The sequence below is a fragment of the Zonotrichia leucophrys genome, chromosome 4A (assembly GCF_028769735.1).
Source record: "Zonotrichia leucophrys gambelii isolate GWCS_2022_RI chromosome 4A, RI_Zleu_2.0, whole genome shotgun sequence".
Lineage (NCBI taxonomy): Eukaryota > Metazoa > Chordata > Aves > Passeriformes > Passerellidae > Zonotrichia > Zonotrichia leucophrys.
The window spans coordinates 17,084,070-17,096,515 of NC_088174.1; the positions used below are offsets into that span (position 1 = coordinate 17,084,070).

The window sequence follows — 12,446 nt, forward strand, 5'->3', positions numbered from 1 at the left end:
CTGTCACTACAGCTTGTAGCAGAAGCAGGGAACAAATTACTGATGCATAGAGGAATATCACGGTGAGATGTCAGACTGCCTATAGGAATTCATCATGCCTGGGTATCAGAAAATAGGTGTGATGTACTGCATCACATGAAACACAGCAGAATTTTATTAGGAAAATAGATCTGCAAGCTTTAGGGTACTCTTTGTGTACTGGTATATTTGAAAAAAATCAATATATTTTATAATATTTTACAGTGCATATGGGACCAGCACCATGGAGTGTCAGTAGGAATTGATACTCTGCTTTTCAGCACTACAAAATTTTAACACTTCTTTCTATACCCAAATAGAATCTTGTCTTAGGCAATTTTGCTGTGGTGCATTTAATAGTTATCTTATATTCCACTCAATTGGGATCCTAACAGATCTTAGTAACAGAACAGCAAATTTCCTTTTCTACACAGGGTTTGACTTTTCTAAGTTCTGAGCTTTTATTTTACTGGAAATCAGCAGGACTTCTGGCTGACACATCATCAGACGTTAAAGATTTGAAATGTTATTATTTTCTCTATTCATTTAATCACAAATCAATATTTCTGCTCCTCACACCAGTAATTGATGGAGCAGTTAATCTTGTCACTGTTGTTCTTCCATCTTGTGAGACAACACATAATTATGTCCTTGTGTCACTTGTGTTGATCTTGTTTAAGAGATTCAAAACAACCCCTGCATAGAAAGCAAAACACCAATTTTCTTGGCAGGTCTTGGATTTGGGGGCATAATTAGCTGATGTAAAGGAGCAGTCTATCAATTGTATTTACATGACATTTCTATTACAACCATTATACAAATGTTTAATTTCCAGAAAGAACCAATATCTCTTTGGTCGTTTTTAGTTCCTTGAAACAGGAAAAGTAACCAAATGTGAAGCATGATAAAACTTACAAGCAATATAAGATTTTGTAAAACATCACATTATTAAAAAATTCTCTCTGTTGTAATTTTTTCAGCTAATAGACCGGTTTGTGTTTTGTGGTATTTTTAGTACCCTTTTCTGACTTACAGCTAAATCATAAGCTGCTATCAAGTGGAGAAGTCACTCCATTTATAGCAAAATTAGATTTTTCACTTGGGTTTGTGGAGTAGGAGCATGGCTTTTACACAAAAGAGAGGCAGAAGGACATATATCTATTTGAAACTTTAATCTTCATTCACTCTACTTTAAGTTTCTCCTCATGCAATTTTTCTTTCAAGAACTAAAATGTGATTTTCTTAAAAAGTGTTCTGTATAGTGTACCAGTGATGATAGACTGCATCAAGGGCCCCTGATATTGGGTGGCAAAATGTGCTTCAGGAGGGTTTTTAAAAGTTTTTCCATGAGCATGGTGACCTCCAGGACTCTGATATTCAGATGCACACTGCTCTCATTATTGGTTATACCTTTGGAAGCTGTTTATCCTGTGTCAGAAGAAGGATAATGGGTGGGAAATAGCATCCCAAATATTCCACACTTCTCTGTTCTCCGAGTCTGTGCACATCACTTGTGTCTGGAGGTCATTGACAGTGAGTTGGCCTCACCAAATCAATGGAAATGCAGATTTCCAGCCAGAAATGTTTTGTCCACCTTGCAGAAGCTTAATTGTTGGCAGGATTTAGTGAGGAGGCAGGAAAGAAATGCAAAAAAAAAAAAAGTTCCTGTAATTTGAGTACAGTTTATGAAGGAGCTGCAGTGTCTTTGTGAACTTTGTCTCTGGGCAAAATGTTAAAAATCAGATTTTCTGGGCTTGTTAAGCTTTACCATGACAGGCTTCCAGAGCATGGCCTGACCTTTGTGGTACAATCTAAAATTAAGCATTTAATGCTGACACATAACAGTCTATGCAAATATTTAATGAAGGTCTGTTGTTGAGGTGTGCTGGCAACTGAACTTTTTGCTTAAGTTAAGGAATTTTATTTCCAGAGTTACAGTTCCAGCAAACTTTGTAAAACATGGAGACGACTCCAGTGGTTTCAGTGGGCTTTGAATCAATTTGTTGACCAGAACCTCCACTTGTTAAACCATATTTACTATAAAGGTAAAACAGAATTTAAAGAATCAGGCCCTGCACATCAAATTGCTGTAACACATTTTAAAGTACCCTTATAATTCTGTTTTATCCCATTTTGTGACTCTTCTTGCTGAGTACTTTTTGTACAAGTAGTTTGACTGGTTTTAAGTTTTTGACTACTTTCTCCTAAATCAGAACAGCTCTGCTCCATCATCTCCATGGGATGATTTCATTTTCAATCCCCTTTGCAGAATCACTTCAGTGTAGAGTTCTCTGTGGCGCAGGATTTCCTTTGGGAAGCAATCCACGTGTTTGCCATTTCTGCAGAGTTTGGGGATCTGTCAGGATGGGAGCTGTTTCTGCAGAACATCAGAATGATTCCGGTGTCACTTTGGGTTTTGAGATAACAGAGTAAAAGACTTCACATTTTTGCAAATAAACGATAAAATTAAAGAAGTATTTTTACTATTTGAAGAAATACTTGTTATTTTGTTAGTAGGCCTCCAGCTGAGGAGCTGCCCCTGGCAGGCAGCAATTCCCATCACAAGGCTTCCATGGCTAAAGATGATGATTTGTCTTTGTGCTCATGGAACTAAAAATTAAAGTTTTTTTTCCTGGGAGTTGCCTGATGGTCATGGAAAGAGTGAGAATCCCCTTACTATGACAGGGGAGAACCAGAGCAGGAAGGGGAGAGGCTTTTGGCATCATCTGCTTTTGGTTTGAACCCGGCTATAACCCAAAAACTGATCTAAAACCCAAAAACTGATCTAAAACCCAAACTCTGATATCGCTCTGTCCTTGGAAAAGCTTTCCTCTCCCATCACCTTCTCTCAGGAGTTATTTTTTTCCCCACTGCCATGTTTTATTCATGTGCTGTGTTTAGATAGGCCAAGTTTGCTGAAAATTGTGGTGATTGCTTCCCTGCTCAGGGCCATCCATAAATGATGAGAAAATTCCTTCCAAGATCTGCAATTAGTTCTCAAGCTCATGGCACTCTTGGAGGCTCCAGAGTTGAGTGAATGATTTATAAAGATGTTTTCTCATGTATGGGATCCATGTGTGACCACTTTGGGCAGAGGTGGTGACTGGGGCTGTTAATTGGTGAGATGAATGTAAGGTATAGAATATGAAATTTGTGATGTGTTTGGTATTTTATACTCTTGACTAGAACCTTTGTAGTTTGATCCTAATTTGTATTCAAGGTATCTTTAAGAGGAACAAAAAATCCCATGTGAAAATGAGCAGCTATGCTGCTACTGGAGAAAAAAACCTGATTTTTTTCTTTTTTTATATATTCTGCTAAGGCAAAGAGAAACTGATGAAAATAGCAAAGTTTATCCTTTTGGAGTCCAATATGTGTATTTTGGCACCCAGAAGAACTTTTTTCTCCTTTAGGAACTGGGTGCAAAATTCCAGATATCCTGACTTTACATGAATAAGAGAATATAAATAATTTTTTTTCCTTTTAAGTCATGTCTTTTGTTTCAAGTAAAATAACAATATATTTAGGTTCTTTGTTTCTTTTTAGAGATTTTGGGAGCAGTGCTCTCTGCTCTCACAAGTGGCTAAATGAGGAGTAAATTTCTGTGGTTTGCTCAGCTCTGTGTGTGGAACTGGAGGGGTTGGAAGGAGGTGATTAATGGAATCCATGGAATGTGTGTGCCTGGGCTCCTGGCAGGATTGGAATAAGCGGGACAATAAAACACAATATTCACAATAGAACAGCATCCCTGCCCTGATTCACAGGCACTGGGACTGCTCTGCAGACACTGAAATGTGGATTTTACCAGGGAGAAATGAAAATTGCTCACTGGCAGTGAAGCAAAATGCATTATGTATGAAACAGGTGATCTTGACAATTGCCATTCCAGAGGATGTGACACAAATGACTGAAATCAGATTGACTTCCATTTCCCAACAAATCAAAATGTGTTTTGCTTTGGAGTGCACCCAACAGCCACACATGGGGTTTCACACAGTTTCTTGTTGTGGTCCCATCTTCTCCTGCCACTGCTCATAGGTGATTTTCCTTTGGTTTGTTTTAGCAGAGATTTAATTTTCAGATTTGAGGCATGAACAGATTTTCAAGTACCAAAACCAGAGCAATTTCCACTTGATTGGTAAAATGTATTCATGTAGTGCAAACACACAAATAGAATGCAAAGAAAATGACATTATGAATCATACCATTAACAACTTGATTTTTTGTAATGTTTTGAGAAGTCAGCCATTGAGTTATAGTGAGTATATATTTGAATTTGCAGAGCAGTGTTGTGTTCCCTTTGGAGTTGTAATGGGCTGCAGCTTTGCAGGGGCTTTGGTGTTGAGTTTGGTTTGATTATTTAGGTGTTTTTTACTTTTTTTCTTCCTATTTTTTCAGGCATCCCATTATTTCTTTCTAAGAAAAAGAAAATAGCCATCAGGGAAATGGTCAGCTTTTCCCCCAAGGATTCTGTTCTCAACCTTTAGCTTTTATGCAGCTCCAATGCAAAAATGTTCCACTGCTAAAAGCAGGGCCATTTCCTGGTGTCACTGGGATATAAATAAATTTGACACTGAATATTCTCACAGGTCTCTGAAATGAGTTGCAGGATATTTTTAAAGTATTTCCTGGGTGGCTGCTAGATGCATTTTCCCAAATGTGGACTGTACTCACTCTTCTAGTAAAAAAGGGACTTCAGCTTTAAAGGGATTAATTTGCAACAATTAAAATAAATTACCCCTTATGCCATATATCAATGTGATTGAGTTTAATTTGTTCAGCATGCTCACTGCCTGTTGTGTATTTATAATTCTGCTCACTGTTTGCAGCATTTTGATACAAGTTTTAATCAACACTCTTCCTATTAGTTGCAGATTACTATCAGGAATAAAGAATTCTATCTAGGAATTTATCAGTTGCTTGTTTTCCACACCTTGGCTGCTTCTTCATGTGGCTTGAAGAACCTGTGTTTTGCTCATTAACATTTTATTTCCTCAAGTGAAGAGCGTTTCTTACCTCTTATGATGGAAAAAAATAATAAAAATAGCAAACATTATTCTATTTTTAAATAGAATCAGGAGAGCACTCAACTATAAGCAAGCTGTGCCTCTCACTTAATTCTTTTGTTGACTTAAATGGGTGTGGGTGATGTTTTCTCCTGGTGATAAGAATTTCCAGTTTCATTTTGTTCATCACCGAAGAAAAATCAAATTAAAGAAACCTCCTTGAAGTCAATACCATCACACTCATAAAAAATAGATCAAAGAATGAATCAGCCCCTCAGTGGATTTAGAGTAAAATCATATGAGGGAATGAATTTGAAAGGCCTGATAATACAACAAATTGTCTGTTTCTCTTTGAGGTAGGTCTTTTTCTTTGAGTATGATAATGAAATATCCTGTGTAGGGAGTGGGTCCTGTGGACAAATATTGATGGCTGCAAATAATTTATGTTTGGAACACTGTGGAGAGTGGGTTCAGCCTAGTTGGTGGCATTTGTGCCTTAAAAAAATGAGGGGGATTTTTGTCAGGCAGCAGCTTTGTGGTATTATTATTGTCTTCAAAACCTGTAAAATACCAGTTATTGTCATCAAAACCTGTAAGTTCTGCACCATTTTAAAAACCAGTCCCATAAAACCCAGCCAGTTCCTTAAATATTCCCTGGGCTGTGGTGGCAAAGGGGAGGCCTCGCTGTGTGCAGCCAAAAATTGAGATGATGGGATTATGGCACCCAAAACCACCACAAACACTAAAAACTGACAGCACCAAAAAGTTCCCACTTTGGGGTAAAGCTGAAATCCTCATCAGCATGGCCCAAGGACCCAAAGCTGTGCAGGGCTGCCCAATTGTCAGGGACACTTTGCAGGGAGCCCCAGTGGAGTGGAAGAATTAAAACAGCTGTAAATCAGTGAGATAACCCAATAATGGTGGGGTTGAGTGGCAGCTGGAACTGTGGCATGGGCATCTTTTGCTCTGAGCAACACCATTTTAATACAGGGATTTAAATGCTCCTGTGTAAGGAGCCCAGGGTGGATTAGCAGCAAATGAAAAGGATATGATATTGAAAAAGTGTGGTGTGCTGGGTAAATTTGTCCCAAGTAATTAAAATAGGTTCAGGAATATAAAGATAAGAATGGGAGTGATATTTTTAGGATTTCTTCTCTACTATGATTTTAATAATTGGGTATTGATGTAGCTTTGGACTTCAACATTACTAATGAAAAATATGACGCATTTTTCTTTGAATTTGATATGGTAGTTACAAAACATCACCACAGAGTGTTTGTTCTACTCTAATTCAAATCTGGATCCAAGCATCAAGAAATGGTGTTGTGTTTCTAATGTGAACACCTGAACTCTTCTACTCCCTTTACAACTTTTCTGAGATCCTCTTAAGGAAGAAATAACAAGTTCTGTAATAAGGTAAAGGCTCAGGTGGGACCAGATGGAGCCTTGTGTATAAAGAACAGATTTAGATTCTACCTCCACATCCTGCTCCATTATGTGGTTACAGCTTTTATATTCTCTCCACTTTTCAAGGTATGATTTGACAGCTGCTAAATGAAGAGGATAATGAACAGTGCTAATATTTAAGCGACACCATTAATATTTGGTGTATTGGACAAAAAAAGCAGGTATATTTGAGTGCACAGACAGCCAGATGAAGAAAAGCAAGTTTAAACTTTTTTCCCCTCCTCCCCTCCATCTTGTCCATCTGGGCCATTTGCCTCCCTAGCTGGGAAGTCAGCAGCACAGACAGCAATGCATTCTCTTGAAAGCTGGGAAAATGGCTTGGCAAGCTCCGTGTTACCTTCTGTTAAACAATTTGATTTGTTCTTAATTTATATTTTTTTTTCCCAACCTCCTTAAAAGTGAGAGTGAGTGCTGGAACCCTTGAAAGGTCCTTTAGGCTGGGGCTGCTCTGCTCAGCCTTCTGTTCTTGGTGTTTGCTCCAGGCTGGAGCTCTGTGGTTCCAGAAATGCCTGGGAAGTGGCTCCTGCTCTGTTCTGAGCGTTGCTGTTGCCATAGAATCCCCATCAGAGCTGTGGCACCAGTGACAGGCAGCACACAGTTCTGCCTTTATAAATAGGATTCTGGAAGAACAGCACTTTCCTCTCAACTGAAGATATTCTCTTCTATATCCAAGCAGCAAACTTGTGTCACGTTGGGATTTTTTCTCCTTGAAGGCCTACAGCTCTGGATAGACCTTCAAAACTACTGCTAGAATTATTTTGAAAGAAAAAAAAATTAAAAAAAAATAGTGCATTGTACAGAAGTTCAAGGATTGTAAACCATTGTTGGTTGTTTCTTCCTGCTAAACTAACACTGTCTATTACATGTCCATACCCTTTAGTCACTCAGGAAAATCTGTGACAGCAAAACTCACCACAAAATTCTGTTCAAAACCGTTACTAGAATTATTTTTAAAGGAAAAAAAAACAGTAGTGCATTGTAAGATGTTCAAGCACTGTAAACCATTGTTGGTTGTTTCTTCCTGCTAAACTAACGCTGTCTATTACATGTCCATACCCTTTAGTCACTCAGGAAAATCTGACAGCAAAACTCACAACAAAATTCTGTTCAAAACCGTTACTAGAATTATTTTTAAAGAAAAAAAACAGTAGTGCATTGTAATAAGTTCAAGCATTATAAACCATTGTTAGTTTTGGGTTTTTTTCCTGCTAAACTAACACTGTCTATTACATGCCTGTGTCCTTTAGTCACTCAGGAAAATCTGTGACAGCAAAAGTCACCACAAAATTCATGTTCGCATTTATCTAACGTGGTTTATGAGTGTGCTATGCTGGTTTTTGTTAAGCTTTGAAGTATTTTCTTTACTATGACACAAGAAGAATTTCAATGGAGTGGTTCAAACTTGGTTTAAAGTGTAAAGTAAAAGTATGCATAAGAATGTAATGCCAAGTTCCACCCTGCAGTTTTCCTCACAAAACTCTTTGAGTCCTGCTGTTGTTATTTTATAATCCCTGGAAACTCCACTGCAGATAAAACTGGGGTTAAAGGATTATGATTTACTTTGAATATAAAGTATCTCCTGGCATGATCTCAACTTTCAGAACTGATTCAGGAATATTGTTGATGAACTCTTTAGATTGTTGCATTTACATTCTAATATTGCTTTGAAAAAAAAATCCTTAATGTATTTATTTGGAAGATTAATATACCTGTTTATACAATATTTTAATATCATTATCATTTATAAGTAATGCTTGCATCAGTATAGCCATAGAAGAGTTTAGGATAGGGGTTAGAATTTGGTTTATATCTATGGCTGGTGTTGGGCTTTTTTCATTTCCTCCCATCAGAAATGTAAATTTAAAATATTATTCTATAAACATCAGGATTTGAAGGGTTTTATAACCCTGTTGTGTTATTTTTCATTTTAATTTGTAATCGAGAGGAAGAAGTGGCAAAATATTTACTTCTAGTATGCGCAGAACATGCAGCCATTCTGATTTTTCTATTTTTTTTTAGAGCAGCATTTAAATATCAAGTTTTTACTATAACCCATACATCTTTATTTGTGCTTTCCATAGGAAACAATGTAAATATCTTTATTTTGGTGATAATGGATGCAAAGACGTGTTTTCCTGAAATGGGGCTCTCTGTAGGTTGAATGTACATGGGCAATTGCTTCAGTGGGATGCCGCATTTGAAGATATGCAGTTAATGAATCAAATAACATGTTATAAATATATTTATATTATTTATTATATAGCCGTAATAGATACTCATAATATACATTATGTAATGTATTATACTATAATATAGTATATATACTATAGTGCATTATATATTTATAGTATATATTTATAATAGTACATTATATAGTACATATATATTTATAGTATATAATAAGTATAGTTAGTACATTATAGTACATTATATATTTACATAGTACATTATATATTTATAGTATATAATAAGTTAATAAATAAAATAATCATCAGTTAATAAATCAAATTATAACAGTCAAACGAATCACTTGTAGCCTATCACCAAGTCATTCACTGGGCTCACACTGCTGCCATGGTGTTCCCATAATGATGATCAGGAGCTGCTGGAGACTTTATTTGTATGTTTATAATGTGATGTTTGAATGGTTTATAAGAAGCTGTTGGTCCATTGCTCGCTCTGGGCGCCTGGCTGGTGCTGCTTTGGGTGTTGTGAACCCCTGAATTCCAGTGGTAAATCAGGGAATTCCTGAAATGCCATCCCCTGGTCAGCAATCCCCTCCAGCTTCATTGATTTATTCAGGGAGCAAAGCCTTTTTCCCTAAGGGGGGACTTGCAGCATTTTTATTTCATGTCTAATCACAAAAATGATGTTTTCTGCTTTTGTATAATCCTAAACCACAAAATGCTGTCCAGTTAATGGTGCTGAAGTGGGGATGCAGCCTGCAGGTGGAGTTGGGATGTTCTGTACCTGTCACTGCCTTCCAGCCCTGTGCTTGAATGGAATGGCAATATTAATTGTTCCTGACCTGTTTCACTGCAAACTCGGGGCTTTATTCTGAATTCCCTGCCAGCGGCTCTGCTGAAAGGCAGTGCTAACAGGTGGAGGCAATTACTGGCACCAGGAATTTCTTCAGCCACTGCAACTTGATCTGCAGAAGTAAATCAATCTGTGCTATGACAGGGAGAATAAAATGAGAGGAGACAGGGAACAGAATTACACTTTACCTGCACAGTAAAAAGAATGTAGATGTGTTGGCACAGGTATATTTGAAACAGATGCTAACCTGAGATTTCATTTACGAGAAAAATCACCTTACATGGAACTCTTGAGCATTTACCTTAGAGAAATGCTATCCTAGCAGATCCTAAATTCTGGAATGGCAGAATTATGTAAAGATTAGGCAAATATTCTATACCTGGAGTTCAAGAGAGTGATTTATCTCTTAAAAATTCTTGGCTGAAGGCTGAGTGCAGCTCCACAGATATCTGTGTGCACCTGTAAGTCTTCTTATTCCATTTCCATCTTTCTCAAGGTTGTTAACAACCTCAAGGCAAGAATATATTGTTATTCAGAAACCAGCTTGGCAAGTACAGATTTTCCCAACAATTCTGTACCTCCCTTTAAAGGTATTGGTATTTCAGAGTACTATGAACAGGCATCACCAAATTTAAAATTATACAAATTTTTTTTTTGCTATTCCCTAGACAGATTTCCACACATTGTTGGCTGAAGTTCACCAGACTCCATTTAGATAATAACATTTTCTTGCCAGTTTAAGTTCCTGAATTAAAAATATCCAGATTTCTTTGTTGTTGTTGTTAACAAACATTACATAATTTTGTCAGTGCAAAACTTGGGGGGAGAATTAAGACAAGTGTTCTTCTATTCCCATATCTAGGCAAGAGGTATAAAAAGATCTGGTTCTCAGCAGATGGTAGCTTGCAAACTTCTTGCCTACTTTTTTCTTGGGAAACACTAAAAATGAGGACAATGTGGCAGAGAGATCAAAGGAAGACATTTTCCTAAGGAGCAAAGAAAAATCTCATGCTGGAAATAGGGGATTCCTGTTCTTATTTCTTCATTTGATGTTATCCAGCCCTAAAATTCTTACCTCAGTATTTAAGAGTTTCAAGTGAAAAGTGGTGCAAGAAATTTTGTATGTATTCAAGAAGAATGGAGTCAAATGTGACTTTTTACTAATGAGGCTTTCAAAAGGTTCACATTTTTGTAGCTGGAAAGGAGCTCCTTTAGCTCTTAGAGCTTTAGGAGCACTATATTGTTGCCCCGGTTTTTCAAGTTTTTCTAAGCCTTCTGATGTTTACATTCTTGTTACAAACTTTCTCATGCAATTTATGTGAATCACTCATTTTTTGCATTCATTTATAGAAAAAGAGAAAATTGATAAACTGTTGGTTTGTCCAGTGTCATTGGAGAGGTAGCACTGTCGTCCTCCAATCCACTGTCACTTTTGGAAATCTGTAAATGTTAGAGTCAGAACTCTCTTTTACCTTAGGAAGTCCAGTGTCTGTGTTGTTTTATTTCATGTCCTAGAGCAACAATGTTCTGTTACTTTTGAAGGATTTACCTTAGAAATCTATAAATGTTAGAGTTAGAACTCTCTTTTACCTTAGAAAGTCCAGTGTCCCTGTTGTTTCATTTCGTGTCCTAGAGCAACAATATTCTGTGACTTTTAAAGGATTTTCCTTTCCTTTTTCCCAGCTCCTCCTGGCGTTCTCCACGGACCCTCATTAGCCATTCTGGAGATGGACTTGCTGTCTGGAACCTACCTCCTGGCAGTCCTGTTGGCCTGCATCGTGTTCCAATCTGGCGCGCAGGAGAAGAATTACACCGTGCGGGAGGAGCTGCCCGAGAATGTCCTCATTGGCAACCTGCTCAAGGATCTCAACCTAACGCTGGACCCCGACGTGCCCCTGTCCTCCCCGCTGCAGTTCAAGCTGGTGTACAAGACCGGGGACGTGCCCCTGGTGAGGGTGGAGGAGAACACCGGCGAGATCTTCACGGCCGCCAACCGCATCGACCGCGAGAAGCTGTGCGCCGGCATCCTCAGCGAGAACCGCTGCTTCTACGAGGTGGAGGTGGCCGTGCTGCCGGACGAGGTGTTCAGGCTGGTCAAGATCAGGTTCCTGATCGAGGATATAAATGACAACGCCCCCCTTTTCCCCTCGACAGTCATTAACATCTCCATCCCGGAGAACACGGCCATCAATTCCCGCTACTCCGTCCCGTCCGCCATCGACCCGGACATCGGGGTGAACGGGATCCAGCACTATGAGCTGCTCAAGGTGGGTTTGTTTCATCCCTCTCTGTTGCTGTGTGTGTTACTGTCCTCCCACGAGTGTTGCCAACCCGTCAGAGCCCCAGAGCTGTGAGCTGCAGTTGTGGTGCAGTGCAGGTCCGTGTCAGAGTGTGAAGCCTGAGTTTGTTCTGGTGCATCTCAGCCTCACTCTGTGGGAAGCTGTTTATGTGCCTGTGTAACAGTGTGAGGAAACATCCACGAGCTCTGCAGCAGCGCTCTCAGTGTTTGTACACTTTGGCTGACAGTTTTCCTGGACTATTAAAAGCATGTCCTGATTGCCACTGCCATGGCAGTGCCAAGTGCAGAAGGGTTTTGTGCTGAGTTTACGCCTCCCATTTTTATGGGAACATTCTTTATTTGTGCCTCTCTTGCACAATTGGTGGACTTGAGCAGCAGAACGTGGCCCAGAGCTGATGTGATGCTCACCTGTGCATGGATGAGCTGTTCCAGAGGGAAGGAGTCTGTTTGTCAGGGCAGCTTTGTAATGTCTGGGCAGGAGCAGCTCCAAACGTGCAGAGTGCAAGGAGGGCAGTGCCAGTGACCTTGTAGGAGCAGATATTTCATTTTCTTGCTTCTTTTATTCTCTCTAGCAACTAACAGGGGACTAGGAGACGGAAGAATAACATAAACATGTG

At 38.8% G+C, this 12,446-nt stretch overlaps 1 protein-coding gene across 5 annotated transcripts in view; it reads left to right on the forward strand.

Moving 5' to 3' along the window:
* Positions 1-12,446, forward strand: part of PCDH11X (protocadherin 11 X-linked) — a 427,225-nt gene that overhangs the window by 34,853 nt on the left and 379,926 nt on the right. For 4 of the 5 annotated variants that reach the window (XM_064712723.1, XM_064712726.1, XM_064712727.1 and 1 more), the window contains exon 2: positions 11,214-11,797. In XM_064712723.1, the coding sequence (XP_064568793.1) occupies positions 11,258-11,797 (540 nt within the window). In that variant the 5' untranslated portion in view covers positions 11,214-11,257. The remainder of the gene's footprint in view (positions 1-11,213; positions 11,798-12,446) is intronic. The other variant, XM_064712725.1, reaches the window with a different exon arrangement.